Source organism: Drosophila virilis, chromosome 3, assembly GCF_030788295.1.
Source record: "Drosophila virilis strain 15010-1051.87 chromosome 3, Dvir_AGI_RSII-ME, whole genome shotgun sequence".
Classification (NCBI taxonomy): Eukaryota; Metazoa; Arthropoda; class Insecta; order Diptera; family Drosophilidae; genus Drosophila; species Drosophila virilis.
The window spans coordinates 6,525,795-6,543,311 of record NC_091545.1 but is presented as its reverse complement, the minus strand read 5'-3'; the positions used below and the strand labels follow the sequence as shown (position 1 = coordinate 6,543,311).

Here is a 17,517-nt window from a genome sequence, read left to right as displayed (position 1 = left end):
TTTATTATGCCAAATTACGAAACTTTCCCACAGTTGAAGCTAGCATCTTTTTATTTATTTTTGTGTTTTTTTTTCTAAATTCTCAACCATTTGCATTCGCTGCCCTATTTGGCTTTGTTTACCAATCTCAGCATTGCCTTTGCAACATCATCAACGTCATCCTCAGCGTTGCCGTCTCCCACTTTTCATAGCCTCAATTCTCAAGATCGAACTGAGTTTACCTCAACAGTGTTTTTTTTTGTGCAGGTTGATGTACGTTTAAACGCAGCCACAAATTTTAATTGCTATATTTAAAGTCGACAACATTTGACAATGCTGCAAAGCATGACACGCTAAACGAGCGCAGCAAAAAGCCAAACAACAAAACAACCAAACAACGACAACAAAATCAAACAAAAAAAGAAAATATATATATTTTTTTATGATGATTACCAATCCGCAAATCCCGAACTCAAAAAGCATTTACACGTACCGCAAGAAATATGGCAAATCAAATAAATGCTTAATTATGGTCTACAAGGGGACTCTCCTCATGTGTGTGCGTGTGTGTGTGTGTGCAGGTGGAAAATATAACGCAAGTCAACATGCCAGAGACACGACTACGAGCTGCAGCTGAAGTTTGGAGCTGTAGTCGGAGCTGGAGCTGGAGCTGGAGCTACAGCTGGAGCTAGAGCTGGTGTAGCATACCAAAAATCCAACGTCTCTTTTTTGAGATGTTTTGCAATTTGGCGAAGCGACGCAAATTGAACGCAATGTTGATACAATTTTCCAGTGCCCGGTCGTCAGCGTGGCTTTTTATTTTCATTTTATGCCAAATGCGGCACTCCAATGAAAGCAACACAATAATAACACATGAACTGGTTAAATACTCTACATTTAAAGATAAAATTCATGAATGCACATAAATACATACATACACATACATACATACATAAACATTCATATATACATACATAAACAACCATACACACATATACGTACATACATACATACATACATACATACATACCTACATACATACATACATACGTACATACATACATACAATCATACATGCATTCATTCATATATTCATATGCTTTCAAAAATATTTGTGCATATATGTACACGCATGGAAATAACATACAAACTCACATACACGTCATAAACATGCATGCACAAATACCTACATACATACACACATGCATTCGGTAATTCATACATAGGACATTGATTCTGATGTACATGCGTTCATACAATTATACATATTTACATTCAAATAGATACAGACTTGATATGCATTTGGAATAAGAGAACATAAATACATGCATACAAATATACACAGATGCATACATAAATACATACATGCATGCATACATGCATACATGCGTACACACATGCAAAATACAGATGAACGAGCTGAGCATAGGCACAGTACTGGCAGACTTGTTACCTGTGTTGAGCTGTAGCTAATGTACCCCGTGGCACTTTGTTTTGTTAAGCATAACAATAACAACAATTTTCAGTTGATTTCGCTGGGTTGTTGTTGTTTGATTTGGCAGTCTATGCAAAAGTTGTCGTCATCGTTGCAATCGGTGCTCACATATTTTCATTTTGTTTGCTTATTGAAGCGTTGCTTGTTGTTATTTCTGTTGTTGTTGTTGTTGCACCTCCTGCTGCTGGCAGCAGGTGTTAATTTTTAGTTCGATTTTTGTTATAGCCAAAAGTTAAGCTATATATTTTCATAGTTGTTGCTGCAGCCACTCAATCAATTTCCATTCACGAAAAGTGAAAAGTCAAAAAGCGACTCACAAATTTTCTGTTAAATTGCGGGCAGCTGCTGTTGCTATTGCTGCTGCTGCTGCTGCTGCTGCTGTTGGTGGCAGTGCCCGGCAATTACCTAGTAACTCATATTTACTGTTGGACATTTAGTACATGCATTAAGTGCGGCTGCTGTGCATGTGCAACATGCTTGCTGCAGTTGCAAGTTGCAGTACTCGTGAGTTGCCCGATTGTCTGGCATTTGACTGCCTTAGTAACAGGAACAACAACAGCAGCAGCAGCAGCAGCAGCAACAACTTTTGTCTCATTGTTTCATATTTATTTGGACTCTGGCCTCCTAACGAGCCCGCCACAAGACGCGTGCATCTTTCCAAAGTTGTCGTGGGAATCGTTGTTGTTGTTGTTGTTGTAATGCTTATCCTTTTATGCGGCGCGCTTGCGCAACAGCAACAGGCAATGTTGGCTGCTGTTGCACGTAATTGAAAATTACATTTTGGTTGCTTTAGCGAATGCCTTTGAGCCATGGCATAATTTTATTGCCAGCAATTCATATTCATTTATTTGAAGGCAACAATTGTTTTTCTTCGCTGCACACGCATTGCTAATGAATCTGCGTCTCTTTAAAAGAAAAATACCCTAAAACGAACAACTCAACAAACTGAAAAAAATGCAGCGCATTGAACTTAGGCATGCGTTCGAGCAATTAACAGCCATATTAACAAATCAACAAAGTTGCCAGCGAAAAGTGCGTGGCAACATTTCAAACAACATGTTGACAACGCGGCGAATGAGTGTTGCGATTGGATGTGAGGATAAGAGGGAGAGTGGGGGAGAGAAAGGGGGAGAGTGAGACAGGGAGGGGGACAGCTTGAGCGGTTGGTGTGAAAACGTTACATTTGTCCATTAATTATGTCCAAATAAAGTAATGCTTCAATAAATTTAAATATTGATTGAAATCTACAAATTATTAATATGTTATACCCTTGCAGAGGGTATTGTAATTTTGGTATGAAGAGGGTAACGCATAAAGGGAGAGGGTCGAGTGGATATAGTCATGTCCGTCATAGGTCAGTCTCTCTGTTTCAGAAATTACATATGTCGGAACCGGCTGGATCGGAACATTATAGCATGTAGCTGCCATAGGAACATCGGTCAAAAAGTAGGTTCTTGTATTTATCAATATATCGTAACCATGTATTAGTTTCAATGTGCTTCTCATATGTATGGGAAATACACTAAGCATCGGACCATTCTATCATATAGCTGTCATAGGAACGTTCGTTCGAAAATTAAATACTTACCTGTATTGAGTATTCAGACTGTGCTGTTGCTATATGCGCCAAAGCTAAACAAGATTGAACTACTAAAGTTAGTTTAATAGTTCTATAGGAGGATGTATAATATGAGGAACTAAACTTGGCAGTTTGCAATCCCTAAGCATCTAGGAAACTCAGAGTTACAGTGAACAAATTATAAATTAATGTAGGATTTTAATTGATGAATTACCCAGCTATATACACATAACTCATGTGACTGCAGGAAAACCCATAACGCTAAAGAAAGTCAAAATAATGTACATTTTACCTATAGAATTGCGGTCTTAAAAGGAAATTATGGTATATTCAATAAGAACATTTTAGTTATATTTAGAAGTGCAAAAAAACAAGGTACGATAGAGTACATGATAACTGCATAAACATGAAGCTTTAAGCTTTTAACAATTTTCCTTTAAAGCGATCACGTAGTAGATGCCCCTTGTTAGCGCTGCAAATACACAATATAAAAAGAAAAATTGTTTTTAATTTTTTGTCGACTTTTTTTATCGACTTTATTATTGGGCCACATTTCTGGCAAGCTGTTGCCCATGCACTTTTTTCTCACAACCTGCTCAACTATTTTTTTTTTGTTGCCTGCATCAAATTAATGTCCAAGCACAATGGCTGCATAATCTATCAAAACCAGCTTCGTAATCTGGCTGTCAAACAATGCTTAATGTTCGCTTAAATTCGATGCGGTAGTTGGATTTGAAATTGGAATTGGAATTCAGTTGTCTGAGAGCTGCACTCTCACAAGTTGTCATCGCTGCCGTGGCTGTTGTAGCTCAGCGTTGACATAATAAATAGCTGCAGAAATTAATTAAATGCAAATTGCCAAATCACATAATCATATCATATGGCAGCTATATGTCTCTAAGACACACGGACAAGCCGCATGTGTTGCAATACACGGAAAAAGCTGGCAACCAGACCACGCGAATGCCACCGACTGGCAATAGTCGGAGTGCACTCAAGAAAAATAGAAAAAATACAGAAACAAAAACTGATCTTTCACCAGGCCGCGAGACAATTTTGCAAAAGGCAATTTTCAATTGAAATTAAATCAGACTCGCAAGCTGCGGTCTAATTATGTGAACGTTAATCAAAATATTTACAATGCACATGCGGCGTTAAACATTTTAATTTGTGGGGCCGCTTCGCACATTTCACTCGAGGAAACTGGCGTCGGGCAGCGCTTTTTTGCGTTTCTCAATTTCTCGACTGGCGACTTCCTTGGATTCAGTCGGCTCGACTCCTGTGTGTGCGTCTCTTATTAATTGGGCTCGATATCTATGGCCAGGCGGCGTTGACTTCCTACAACGAAATGCGCTTAAAAGTTGGGATGCCGCGGCTCAAAGTAGGTTAAATACTTTTACCTTATTTCGCTGAGCTGGCAGTTAAGCTAATTGCCGTCATTTTTGGCAGCAGCTGCGAATGTTCGGTTGGTTTTCTTTTCTCTTTTTTCTCTCGTATATTTCTCTTTTATTTTATTTTTTTTTGATTTTCCTGTTGCCGGCTACCCCCTGCGTTTGACAATTAACAACTTTTCAAGCGCGCTCCAACCGGATGTTATGAAATTGACCAGTTTTTTTTTTTTTTTGTTTTTTTGGCCGGGCCGTACCAGCATTGCCCCGTCCTGGCCATATCAAGATTATAAAATTGTTAAATTTATGCAACCGGTGCTGTGCGAACTGGCTTGGCGACTCCTCTAATCAAGTTGTCAAGCGTCGTCGGCGTCGTCGGCGTCGGCGTCGTCGACACATTTCTGGCAAATAAATTTGGACAAAACGAACGATTTATAATGGTCACGTTGGCGCGTGCAGGGACGAAACCCGTTCAATGTTAAGTTGAAGTGCAGCCGCAGCGGCAGCCGCAGCAGTTGCGGCTCTCTCAATAATCTATTCATGCTGTGCACTGTGCGTATACGTAATGCGAAACGTGAAACGCCTTACGTTACGTATCCGTACCCAGCCAAGAAAACACTTTCACAGTCCCTAGCCAAACAGTGGGTTCATTTTGCAATTTCGGCTGACTTAATAATAACAAAAAAAAAAAAAAAAAAAAAAAGAAGTGATTACCTCAGCGGCCTGCCAGCAATTAGTTAATGACCAAATATGTATGCCAAATAATGCAGCGGCGGCAGCAACAACAAACAACAAGCGAAACGAAACGTAGCAGCAATTTAATTAACATACAATAAAACACTTGAATGCATATGAAAGTTGGCAACAATGCAACTCCCAGCACTCAGCACTCACCACTCAGCACCACATGCCGCATGCCGCATGCCGCTTGCATGCCTTTCGTGCCCCCGCTAGTTGCTAGTTACCGCTCTCAAATTGAGCGCGCGCCTCCACTGGCCATAATCCAGAGTTATGAACGTGGCTAAGTTAATTGGCGCACAGTTGATCGGACTGCGTTGAGGGAGCAAGACAGATAGAGAGAGTGTGTAAGGAAGAAAGAGAAAAGACCATGATAAACACAGCTTATAGAAAAGCTTTCAGTTGAAATAACAAAATTCCTAACAACAATATATAAGGAAAATTATATTATTATTAGCGGGTATATACCGTCTTTGAAAATTAGTTTAAAACCCATCGGACGGAAAACAAAACAAATTTTGAACCATGACTATATCCGATCTTAGGGCGCCACATTTTGACATGAATTTCGCCCAAAAATGTGTTGCCAGATTCAAATGCCAAATTAAAGTATGGGCAAAACCATGAAGAAAAATCTCGTTAAAATCGGTTGGATTTTGGCCGAGTTATGACAATGGGCAATTTGGACCCATGGCGATATCCATTTTTAGGGGGTCACATTTTGACATGAATTTCGACCAAAAAATGTGTTGCCAGATTTGAATGCCAAATTAAAGTAGGGCCAAAACCATGAAGAAAAATCCAAATCTCGTTAAAATCGGTTGAATTTTGGCCGAGCTATGACAATGGGAAAATTCGACCCATATCGATATCCATTTTTAGGGGGTCACATTTTGACATGAATTTCGACCAAAAAATGCGTTGCCAGATTTGAATGTCAAATTAAAGTAGGGGCAAAACCATGAAGAAAAATCCAAATCTCGTTAAAATCGGTTGAATTTTGGCCGACGGGGCCAATTTTGACATGAATTTCGACCAAAAAATATGTTGCCAGATTTGAATGCCAAATTAAAGTAGGGGCAAAACCATGAAGAAAAATCCAAATCTCGATAAAATCGGTTGAATTTTGGCCGAGTTATGGCAATGGGAAATTTCGACCCACGTCGATAGGGGGTCACATTTTGACATGAATTTCGACCAAAAAATGCGTTGCCAGGCTTAAATGCCAAATTAAAGTAGGGGCAAAACCATGAAGAAAAATCAAAATCTCGTTAAAATCCGTTGAATTTTGGCCGAGTTATGGAAGGGGGAAATTTCGACCCATGTCGATGTTCATTTTTAGGGGGTCACATTTTGACATGAATTTCGACCAAAAAATGCGTTGCCAGGCTTAAATGCCAAATTAAAGTAGGGGCAAAACCATGAAGAAAAATCCAAATCTCGATGAAATCGGTTGAATTTTGGCCGAGTTATGGCAATGGGAAATTTCGACCCACGTCGATATCCATTTTTAGGGGGTCACATTTTGACATGAATTTCGACCAAAAAATGCGTTGCCAGGCTTAAATGCCAAATTAAAGTAGGGGCAAAACCATGAAGAAAAATCCAAATCTCGATGAAATCGGTTGAATTTTGGCCGAGTTATGGCAATGGGAAATTTCGACCCACGTCGATATCCATTTTTAGGGGGTCACATTTTGACATGAATTTCGACCAAAAAATGCGTTGCCAGGCTTAAATGCCAAATTAAAGTAGGGGCAAAACCATGAAGAAAAATCAAAATCTCGTTAAAATCCGTTGAATTTTGGCCGAGTTATGGAAGGGGGAAATTTCGACCCACGTCGATATCCATTTTTAGGGGGTCACATTTTGACATGAATTTCGACCAAAAAATGCGTTGCCATGCTTAAATGCCTAAATAAAGTAGGGGCAAAACCATGAAGAAAAATCAAAATCTCGTTAAAATCGGTTGAATTTTGGCCGAGTTATGACAATGGGAAAATTCGACCCACGTCGATATCCATTTTTAGGGGGTCACATTTTGACATGAATTTCGACCAAAAAATGTGTTGCCAGATTTAAATGCCAAATTAAAGTAGGGGCAAAACCATGAAGAAAAATCCAAATCTCGATAAAATCGGTTGAATTTTGGCCGAGTTATGGCAATGGGAAATTTCGACCCACGTCGATAGGGGGTCACATTTTGACATGAATTTCGACCAAAAAATGCGTTGCCAGGCTTAAATGCCAAATTAAAGTAGGGGCAAAACCATGAAGAAAAATCAAAATCTCGTTAAAATCCGTTGAATTTTGGCCGAGTTATGGAAGGGGGAAATTTCGACCCATGTCGATGTCCATTTTTAGGGGGTCACATTTTGACATGAATTTCGACCAAAAAATGCGTTGCCAGGCTTAAATGCCAAATTAAAGTAGGGGCAAAACCATGAAGAAAAATCCAAATCTCGATGAAATCGGTTGAATTTTGGCCGAGTTATGGCAATGGGAAATTTCGACCCACGTCGATATCCATTTTTAGGGGGTCACATTTTGACATGAATTTCGACCAAAAAATGCGTTGCCAGGCTTAAATGCCAAATTAAAGTAGGGGCAAAACCATGAAGAAAAATCAAAATCTCGTTAAAATCCGTTGAATTTTGGCCGAGTTATGGAAGGGGGAAATTTCGACCCACGTCGATATCCATTTTTAGGGGGTCACATTTTGACATGAATTTCGACCAAAAAATGCGTTGCCAGGCTTAAATGCCAAATTAAAGTAGGGGCGAAACCATGAAGAAAAATCCAAATCTCGTTAAAATCCGTTGAATTTTGGCCGAGTTATGGAAGGGGGAAATTTCGACCCATGTCGATGTCCATTTTTAGGGGGTCACATTTTGACATGAATTTCGACCAAAAAATATGTTGCCAGATTTGAATGCCAAATTAAAGTAGGGGCAAAACCATGAAGAAAAATCCAAATCTCGATAAAATCGGTTGAATTTTGGCCGAGTTATGGCAATGGGAAATTTCGACCCACGTCGATATCCATTTTTAGGGGGTCACATTTTGACATGAATTTCGACCAAAAAATGCGTTGCCAGGCTTAAATGCCAAATTAAAGTAGGGGCAAAACCATGAAGAAAAATCAAAATCTCGTTAAAATCCGTTGAATTTTGGCCGAGTTATGGAAGGGGGAAATTTCGACCCATGTCGATGTCCATTTTTAGGGGGTCACATTTTGACATGAATTTCGACCAAAAAATGCGTTGCCAGGCTTAAATGCCAAATTAAAGTAGGGGCAAAACCATGAAGAAAAATCCAAATCTCGATGAAATCGGTTGAATTTTGGCCGAGTTATGGCAATGGGAAATTTCGACCCACGTCGATATCCATTTTTAGGGGGTCACATTTTGACATGAATTTCGACCAAAAAATGCGTTGCCAGGCTTAAATGCCAAATTAAAGTAGGGGCAAAACCATGAAGAAAAATCAAAATCTCGTTAAAATCCGTTGAATTTTGGCCGAGTTATGGAAGGGGGAAATTTCGACCCACGTCGATATCCATTTTTAGGGGGTCACATTTTGACATGAATTTCGACCAAAAAATGTGTTGCCAGATTTAAATGCCTAATTAAAGTAGGGGCAAACCATGAAGAAAAATCCAAATCTCGATAAAATCGGTTGAATTTTGGCCGAGTTATGACAATGGGAAAATTCGACACATGTCGATATCCATTTTTAGGGGGTCATATTTTGACATGAATTTCGACCAAAAAATGTGTTGCCAGATTTAAATGCCAAATTAAAGTAGGGGCAAAACCATGAAGAAAAATCCAAATCTCGATAAAATCGGTTGAATTTTGGCCGAGTTATGGCAATGGGAAATTTCGACCCATATCGATATCCATTTTTAGGGTGTCACATTTTGACATGAATTTCGACCAAAAAATGTGTTGCCAGATTTAAATGCCAAATTAAAGTAGGGGCAAAATCATGAAGAAAAATCCAAATCTCATTAAAATCCGTTGAATTTTGGCCGAGTTATGGAAGGGGGAAATTTCGACCCATGTCGATATCCATTTTTAGGGGGTCACATTTTGACATGAATTTCGACCAAAAAATGCGTTGCCAGATTTGAATGTCACATTAAAGTAGGGGCAAAACCATGAAGAAAAATCCAAATCTCGTTAAAATCCGTTGAATTTTGGCCGAGTTATGGAAGGGGGAAATTTCGACCCATGTCGATATCCATTTTCAACCAACGCCGATATCTGATTTTAGGGGTCCATATTTTGACATGAATTTCGACCAAAAAATGTGTTGCCAGATTTGAATGTCAAATTAAAGTAGGGGCAAAACCATGAAGAAAAATCCAAATCTCGTTAAAATCGGTTGAATTGTGGCCGAGTTATGAGAATGGGAAAATTCGACCCATATCGATATCCATTTTTAGGGGGTCACATTTTGACATGAATTTCGACCAAAAAATGCGTTGCCAGATTTGAAAGTCAAATTAAAGTAGGGGCAAAACCATGAAGAAAAATCCAAATCTCGTTAAAATCGGTTGAATTTTGGCCGAGTTATGACAATGGGAAGTTTCGAGCCATGTCTATAAACAGACCCTTTTTTTCTCTCTCTCACTCTCTCTCTTCCAAGCGACTAATTGAATTAGAATTAAATAATAATCTTTAAATTAAAAAATAAATGTTCTAGCGAGTTTATGGGCATGGAAATAGCTATTTGAAATACAATTCTATATTGTTTTCCTGCCGTTTTTTACAGAATATTAGTGAGATATACATTTTCTGGCCTGTTTATTGGCATTAAAAATCCTCTTGATTTGAAATTTGCCTTGTATTTGTTTTACAGAATTATCTCGTAAATTACGAAATTTTAAAAAGCAATTTTATTGGCATCGAAACTAAACGCTTGCATTTGTAAAGCCAACTCGTAGAAATTATGTATCTATCCATCAATCATTTATTGCTACGATTTTATTCAGACAATTTATAAAACATTTCTCCGCAATAAAAGTGAATGCACGACAGACAGCATATAAATATTTTAGATGTGCGCTACAAAGAAAAAAAACCCAATCATAAGAGCGTAAAATGTATAAATATCGAGTAAAACTTGAGTTGTTATTTTTTATTATTGTTGCATAAACTGAAGACAATTCAGAGATAACGTTCAGGCCAGGCGCGGCGGGCGTGCGTGATACAAATTAAAGCTGCAATGGAATATCAAAACACAAATACAATAAATCAACTTAAATATGCATGAGGCGAATAGATGGAAAAGAAAAGAAAAACTGCAAAAAAGTGAGAAAATTAAAAATTCAATACATTTCCTTCCGTTTTGAACGTTTTGGCCAAACGCATGTTGGCGCATTGCCAATTGCCGTTTGCCTCTGGCCCAAGCTTCCTGAAGCTGGCAAATTGAAAGATATTGTAAGCTGTGATTGCAACCAGTTTGTCGCCCACACACTTGGCCCACAAATTGTTTGGGCCACAGCACTTCAAAGGCGGCTTAAATGTTGAATAAGTCCCATTCAGATTAGCTGGCGAGATGAATGCTCCAATTTGCGCGCCCGGCAAACCCGGAAAATGTCTGCAAAATATGCCATAGTCTATCTCTGTGCTTATGTAGTCGAGTGTAAATTGAAGCTTTGTGATTGTTTGCTTTATGCTTTACTCGCATTCTTGTTGTATGCTCTACTTATGCAAAAACAAAAAAAAAAAAGAGTGAGAGTGCTCTAGTCGTGAGTGGCCGACGGGGGGATACTCTGCACCAAGCTGTCTTTGTAGACATTCGAACATTTTACATTTTACATACAGAAGCACACATGAATACACACACACACACACGCACGCTTCTTTGTATTTTCTTTTTCCTTTGGATCCATATTATAAGAAATGTTGCATATAAATGTGTGTATATACGTAATTCAAGTCTATGCACAGAAAAGTGGCTTTATTTTTCAAATTAAGGGGAAATAGCTTGAGGTATTCCAAAAGAGAAATGTTCTTAATCTTCTTATAGCTCTCAAGAGTCTACAAAATAATTTTGAAGTCTTTGTTTTAAATCTATATTTATCTATATTAAGAAAAAGTGGTCGATTTGTTTGCCAAGAATGGATATTTTTCATGATGTCGCAAATGTTGCCCTCTGCCCGCTGCATACATTTGCATAAAACGGTTATACCCGATTTTTAGGCCAACTTTCTGGCATGAAAATGTACTCATGACTCGCTCTGAAAGCTTTTACCTATGAAAAGTGAAAGATCTTGCCGGCTCGCTTACCTAATGCTTATTAGTCGCTGTGGGGCGTGTCGGCAATGCTGGTGGCTTAGTAACTAACGGCTACAGTGGGGCAGCCACATTTTGGTACTCTGGTTTTTTCTGTGTGCTAAGCGTTTAGTTGATGCAAATTTGGTAAATGCTCTAGGAATTCACGACGATTTGCCTGAATGATTTTGTGGTACCAGCTGCTAGCATTGGAATTATCATTAACCAAAGGCCTGGGCGGTGGCAATGTGGTGCTAATCACAACTGTGGCCACTTGCGGTGCCTTCTCATCGTTATTGGACTTGGCTTTGTTGTATGTGCCAAGCGTTGTTCTCTTGCCCAATGGAGCCAAAGTTGTAGCCAATGTTGTTGTTGTTGTTGTTGTAAGCAGTTCTTCGGCTGGCAGCTCGAATGGCACCAGCGGCAAATCATTGTCTATAAAGTTGTGCAATGTTTCAAAGGCTAAACTGCCATTGGCTTGAGTCGTAAGCGGCGTCTTGCCATTGACTATGTCCAGCACAGCTGGCTGCAGCACATCCTGCGCCACATTAATGTGATTCAAATCCAGGCCATGCTGTTGCTTCAGCTGCTGTGCCACTTTATGCTCCACCTGATCCACGCTCACATTCAAATGACTCTTAGGATCCCAGCTTATATTCACAGCTGGCTGCATTTCATGCTGCACCTTGAGTAAATCCGGACGCTGTGTGGGCCAAATGAAGTCCACACGCTGATCGCCCGGCGCATAGCTTTGGGAGTGCGCCAAGTAGCCGCTCTCCTCATTGGATCTGTAGCGTGTCACCTGGACGTATCCGTCGGGCCGCACATAGCCATAGCTGCCCTCAATGCTGCCGTTCAGAAAACGCCTTTCATCCCGAAACTGTATATTGCCAGACTGTGCATCCTCCACTTCATAGCCAAAGGCGTAGGTTTTGGGACCTGTGCGGATTATACAAATAGTTAGTGCTCTATTTACTCCAGCTGCTCTGTTTGCGGCCTACCGTAAGGCTCATGCAGAAAGTAGTTGCTCATTTTGCTCGGTTCACTGCGATTTTCGTCGGCCGTCTTCGCGTATGCTGCATTTCCTGCTGACACTGGCGTGGCCAACGCGGCGTATACTTTTGCGACGAGCAGCAGCAGCAGCAGCTGCAAGAAGAATGCAAATATTAATGCATACTTTGAGGCTAACAGGCTTGGCCTAAAGCTTTAGTTGTAAAGTTTACAATGGATTTAAAATAAGATGAAAAGGAACTTGGCTTTGGTAAAGTAATGGAAGTTGGAAGACTTAAAAAGCTTGAATGTGCGCTTTTATACCCTAACAGAAGGTATCTATGCGTGACGACACAATATATATAAATATGTATGTATGTATGTATATATGTATGTATGTATGTGTGTACGTGTGTACGTATATAAATATTTAAATAGGCATGTGTGCATGCAAATAAGTATAAATATATATTGTCTTATATCACAAACCTTCCGCTGCGCTGAAAGCTAAAGAAACATATTTTAAAAAATCGTCTTGCTATGCGTTTCTCGTGGATTCATGTAAGCTTGTGTTGGCATTCGAATTAACTTTAATTATGCTTCTTCATAATCCCCTCTGATTAACTGTCCATCTTCCTTTCGTTATTAGATTATTTCTTCTACCAAGTTCCCAGTCGAGCAATATTAAAAGTAGCTTCTTAACAACTGCCTACATGAGTTTCATAATTTTTCACATCAACGACCCAGTCATCCACACTAATAAAATCGATTTTCTTAGAGGCAAAGCTATTCACTTACAAACAACCAAAGGCGAATTGTATTTGTAAGAACTTCCATGCTGAATTTTAATGAGCTGCGAATCACATTTGCTGAGCGTCACACGCTTTTTGACATTCCAAGCTGTAAGTACTTCGATATATCCGTATATCCGGCGGACTTGTGTGCACTTTCAGCGGTCAAATGGAACTAAAGACGCGACCGAGCGGCAGCCAAAACATAATTGAGAGCCCAATTAGAAAGACAATGCTAGAATACTAAACAATTTTCAGCATGCTCAGTCAAATTAATTTGGTGAAAAAATGAGCTGAGAAATGAAGGAAAAATAATTATACACATTTGCTAAAAGGTTTGACCTTTGCGGAGGTTAAGCGGGAAAAGCTATAATAACAATTCATGTCCAGCTTTTTTTTCAATTTGATTTTTATTCATTTTTTTGTAGTTTTCTATTAATACATTTTTAAAATTCGATAATAACGTGTTTCTGCATTTCGTTGTGTTTATCAAGAATTTGTATTGTATAAAATAATTACTCAATGAACTTTGAGCGTGAGAGACATGTGAGAGTTTCTTTTTCTTCTTGTTGTTGTTTGTTTGATCTACAGAGACAACATTGATGCAACAATGATTTTTTTTTTTGTGATTTTTTTTGTTGTTGTTTACATTTTATATACATATATATTGATATTATAATTAAGCGGCATAATTGTTTATAAATACAATACACACAAATTGTGAAGAATACTAAATGCAAAAATGAAACTAGATACAAAAGTGTCAGACTGAGAGTGTGGATGTGTATGTGTGTGTGTGTGTGAGTGAGATAGTCGTAGAGAGCGTCAGTTGAGCGTTGAGTAATAAGAGGAAAGAGAAAGAGTGAGCGAGAATGAGATAGTTGAGTGCGTGAGACAGCGAGCGTGTGGGTGAGAGTTCTTGACAATATGTTGAAATATTTTTTTCAAGCGTAACTTGAATGGCTGAATCGAAATGCACGAAACGCACGCGCCAAGGTATCACAAGAGTAGCTGTATCTATGGCCCAGTGCTTGCCAAACGGTGCGTCAAATGAAATGGCACAAAATGCTCCCGTTGCTTAAATATTAAACAATCTTGCGGAGCTGGCACGCCCCAAGCTGTTAGTAGGACGTGGCAGTTCTTCAATTGACCACAGTTTTTTTTTATATGGCGCCAAAGGCATCACCATAAGAGCGACAGATAGAGAGAGTGATAGTGAGAGAGAACGCATAAATATATTACAAAAGTGAGAGCGGAAGAAATTGAAAGTTGAAGAAACTAGTTTTTTGATAGACAAATAGTTGTGGTTAAGTTCTGAAAGATGCCTTTGCGAATTGGTTTGTAAGAACAGCTGCATTTGTGATTATTTTTCGTGCTGACCTTGACTTGTGCTCGATGCTGAATGGTAATGGGCGGAAGTGGTTAAATATAATATGAAACATTGATTAAATATACAAAATATACAAAAATATATATATCCATATATATGTGCATTCAAAAACTTTGCCTCGTTTGCAACTATGATTTCTGCTGCTGCTGCTGTTGCTTCAGTTTACGCCTTGTATCAAAACATTATCAACGTTCGCCAACATCATCATCATTATCATCATCATCATCATCGTCATCGTCATCATCGTCATCATCATCATCATCATTCTCATACTCGTGCTATGATCAAGATCAAGTCATTATGCTTTTGTTTTTGTTTTTTTGTTTTGTTTTGTTTTTGTTCGTATTTCCTTCGTCCATGCCATGCCAGATCAGCCGGGTGCCGGGCACCCACTAAGGTGCCCGTTTCTACTAAAAACTTCTTAGCTACATTTTACTTACTTACAAAAAAAATGTACACGTATTAACGATTTTTCAATGGATCTGTTTTATCTGCCTGTTGTTCCTATATATTGATTGCTGTGTTTGCGGTTGCTTGTGGGGGAGAGAGCACCTTCATGACTCGACTGCTCGACGGCCTTTAGTAGTGGTGCAGTAGCGGGGCGTGTGCCAGGACTGGAGCGTGCACGACGGGCGCATGGGCGATGATCTTGGGCGCGGTCTTGTGGACGACGGCATTAAAACCGTTATGATCATCGGCAGTGTAGTCTACGGTGCGCACAGAGCCATCGGGCTCGACCAGCGAGTATTGGCCTGGTCAATGCATAAAAGAAGAATTGATGGCAATTAGTTAAGCAGTTAGTGTATGTCAAGTTTGTTGTCTAAGTCTTTTACTTGCATTCAGTGTTCTATGCCAAACAAGTTTGTCGCTTGAGTGTTTGCAGCATAAAAAGTATGTTGCCTAAGTCTTTTGCTAGCATATAACGTTTGTTGCTTAAGTCTTTTGCTGACATAAAAAGTTTATTGCCCAAGTCTTTCGTTAGCATTCAATGTTCTATGCCAAATAAGTTTGTCGCTTAAGTCTTTTAATTTCATAAAAAGTTTGTTGCTCAAGTCTTAAGCTTACATTCATTGTAATATGCCAAAAATGTTTGTCGCTTAAGTCTTTACAGCATATGAAGTTTGTTGCCTAAGTCTTTGGTTTGCTTTTAGAAAATTTAAATAATTTTTGGAGCTATTGCGTTTTCTTTGAGGCATTTTATGCAAATTCCTCTGTTTCATATTTGTTATGCACATCAAACCCCGCCCAACTCACCCTTCACAACATCACCATCACGCTCCTCAGCCTGAGACTTGATATCGCCGGTGTGGGGATCCTTGATGCCATAGTTGAAGGAGTATTTGGGATAGGCCACCGGCTCCGCATGCACAGCATGGGCCAACACTGGGGCATGATGCACCTGCAACAATGATGGACCATAGTGACCCAGCTCAATTGGCACAGCTTGGGCGGCGGCAAGCAGCAGAGCAATGGCAACAAAGTACTGTATGTGGGCGTGTTTATGTGTGTGTGGGTGTAGAAGAAGAGGCAGAAAGTGAGTCCTTGCTCGATCGCAACGTTTGTCATACGTTGTTTTTTTTTTTTTTTTTTTTTTTATTATTTTGTCGTACCTTCATTTCTATTGAGCACAGACGACAGCACACGACGCGAACAAAAGGACGAAGGATTCGTTTCAAATTAAACTGAACTGGCACAACTGTGGCTTTAGGCACGGCTAAGACGCTTTAGAGGACCGTTTATAGCACGAAATCGTAAGCTGAACTGATGTCTGCAACGATGACCAAAAGTATTTATATACGCGCAGGCGATGCCAGCGAGCACGACGACATCGATGGCGACGGCAGCAACAGCAGCAGCAGCAGCAGCGAGTCGATTCGTACGAGTTGCAGCTGCAGCGGGCAGCGGCAGCGGGCAGGAAACGAAGACATAGACACAGAGACCACGCATGTGCCGGCTGAGATCGCTGCTGCAGTTGCCGTTGCTGCTGTTGCTGTTGCAGTTGCTGTTGCTGCTGTTGCCGCTGGGTGCGGCATTTTCTTGGGCTGTGAAGGCGTTGCTAGCTCTTGTGACTTGGTTTTCGGCAGTTGTGTGTATCTGTTAAGGACAGATAACGGAGCAATTGAAAGTGACACTTTGCCAAAGCTGTTGTTGTTGCTGCTGCTGTTATGGCCTAAGCTGTTTATTTATTGATCGGTTGCGGTAATTACGACTCACAGTCGGAGGCAGTTTTAATAGCTGCGACAGCGACTTTGGTCTCTGCAAATATTATTACCATATCTGTGGCAGGCAACGCGCGGCGTTATAATTACCACAAACGCAACAGAAACAACAGCAACAACAACATGCTTGACGCAATTTGTTGCACGACATTTTTTGTTCAAAGAACTTTTGTGTGCGTGCATTTGTGGAATTTCGATGTTGGCAAATGCTCGCATATTTTGTTTTGCTTATTTCTATGCTCTTTGTTTTTGGCTACGCATATCAAACGTCGTTCAATCAACATTCTGTTGTGACATATGACAACTTCAATTTGTTGCCATGAGAGCCATTCGGATTAGTTGCTTGTATAGTTTTCTTGTAACGTTTTCTGAAATAAAAAGACAACAAATAAAATATTTTCTAAGCCAAACATATATTTGCAGAAAACCCTTTATGACAAATTTGTGTAGTTGAGTTTTTTAATCTAAAAGACAAACCATAGCCGAAAAGCCCCCATTTATTTAAATCGGTTGAGTTTTGAGAAAGCTATGAAGTTTGTAGTTTAGTAGAGATTTACTAGGGTATTTTATAGGGTCTTGGCACTTAAGTCCAAACTTGTTGCATATTTTGGTTTGTTTTTTGCCCGAGAATATGATCCTGTCAAAGTCTCTTTAGGACTTTTAA

General features: G+C 39.6%; 2 protein-coding genes across 3 annotated transcripts; both read right to left on the bottom strand.

Annotated features, from left to right (window-relative positions):
- Positions 1-10,309: 10,309 nt before the first annotated feature.
- Positions 10,310-13,399, bottom strand: LOC6623122 (uncharacterized). 2 transcript variants are annotated; one of them, XR_011416445.1, is made up of 4 exons: positions 13,252-13,398; positions 12,465-12,609; positions 11,479-12,402; positions 10,310-10,406 (listed from the first exon to the last, which is right to left on the bottom strand). XR_011416445.1 is itself a non-coding variant. In XM_070208427.1 (3 exons), the coding sequence occupies exons 1-3, from the start codon at positions 13,288-13,290 to the stop codon at positions 11,585-11,587; spliced, it is 1,002 nt and encodes a 333-aa protein (XP_070064528.1). In that variant the 5' UTR covers positions 13,291-13,399; the 3' UTR covers positions 11,159-11,584. The 2 variants fall into 2 exon arrangements, 1 of the variants encoding a protein (XP_070064528.1); XM_070208427.1 differs by lacking the exon at positions 10,310-10,406 and having other exon boundaries at positions 11,159-12,402; positions 13,252-13,399.
- Positions 13,400-13,793: 394 nt separating this feature from the next.
- On the bottom strand, positions 13,794-16,407 carry LOC6624459 (cuticle protein 8). Its single transcript, XM_002046551.4, has 3 exons — positions 16,245-16,407; positions 15,889-16,117; positions 13,794-15,386 (listed from the first exon to the last, which is right to left on the bottom strand). The coding sequence occupies exons 1-3, from the start codon at positions 16,248-16,250 to the stop codon at positions 15,214-15,216; spliced, it is 408 nt and encodes a 135-aa protein (XP_002046587.1). The 5' UTR covers positions 16,251-16,407; the 3' UTR covers positions 13,794-15,213.
- Between the last annotated feature and the right edge of the window lie 1,110 nt (positions 16,408-17,517).

Excerpts from the sequence above, each read along its gene's own strand:
- LOC6623122 (XM_070208427.1), bottom strand. The coding sequence starts at position 13,290 with ATGGAAGTTCTTACAAATACAATTCGCCTTTGGTTGTTT. Across the intron at positions 12,610-13,251 it reads CAATTCGCCTTTGGTTGTTT|CTGCTGCTGCTGCTGCTCGT; the intron begins GTAAGTGAATAG and ends TTCTTCTTGCAG. Across the intron at positions 12,403-12,464 it reads CTTTCTGCATGAGCCTTACG|GTCCCAAAACCTACGCCTTT; the intron begins GTAGGCCGCAAA and ends TAATCCGCACAG.
- LOC6624459 (XM_002046551.4), bottom strand. Across the intron at positions 15,387-15,888 it reads TGATGGTGATGTTGTGAAGG|GCCAATACTCGCTGGTCGAG; the intron begins GTGAGTTGGGCG and ends TGCATTGACCAG.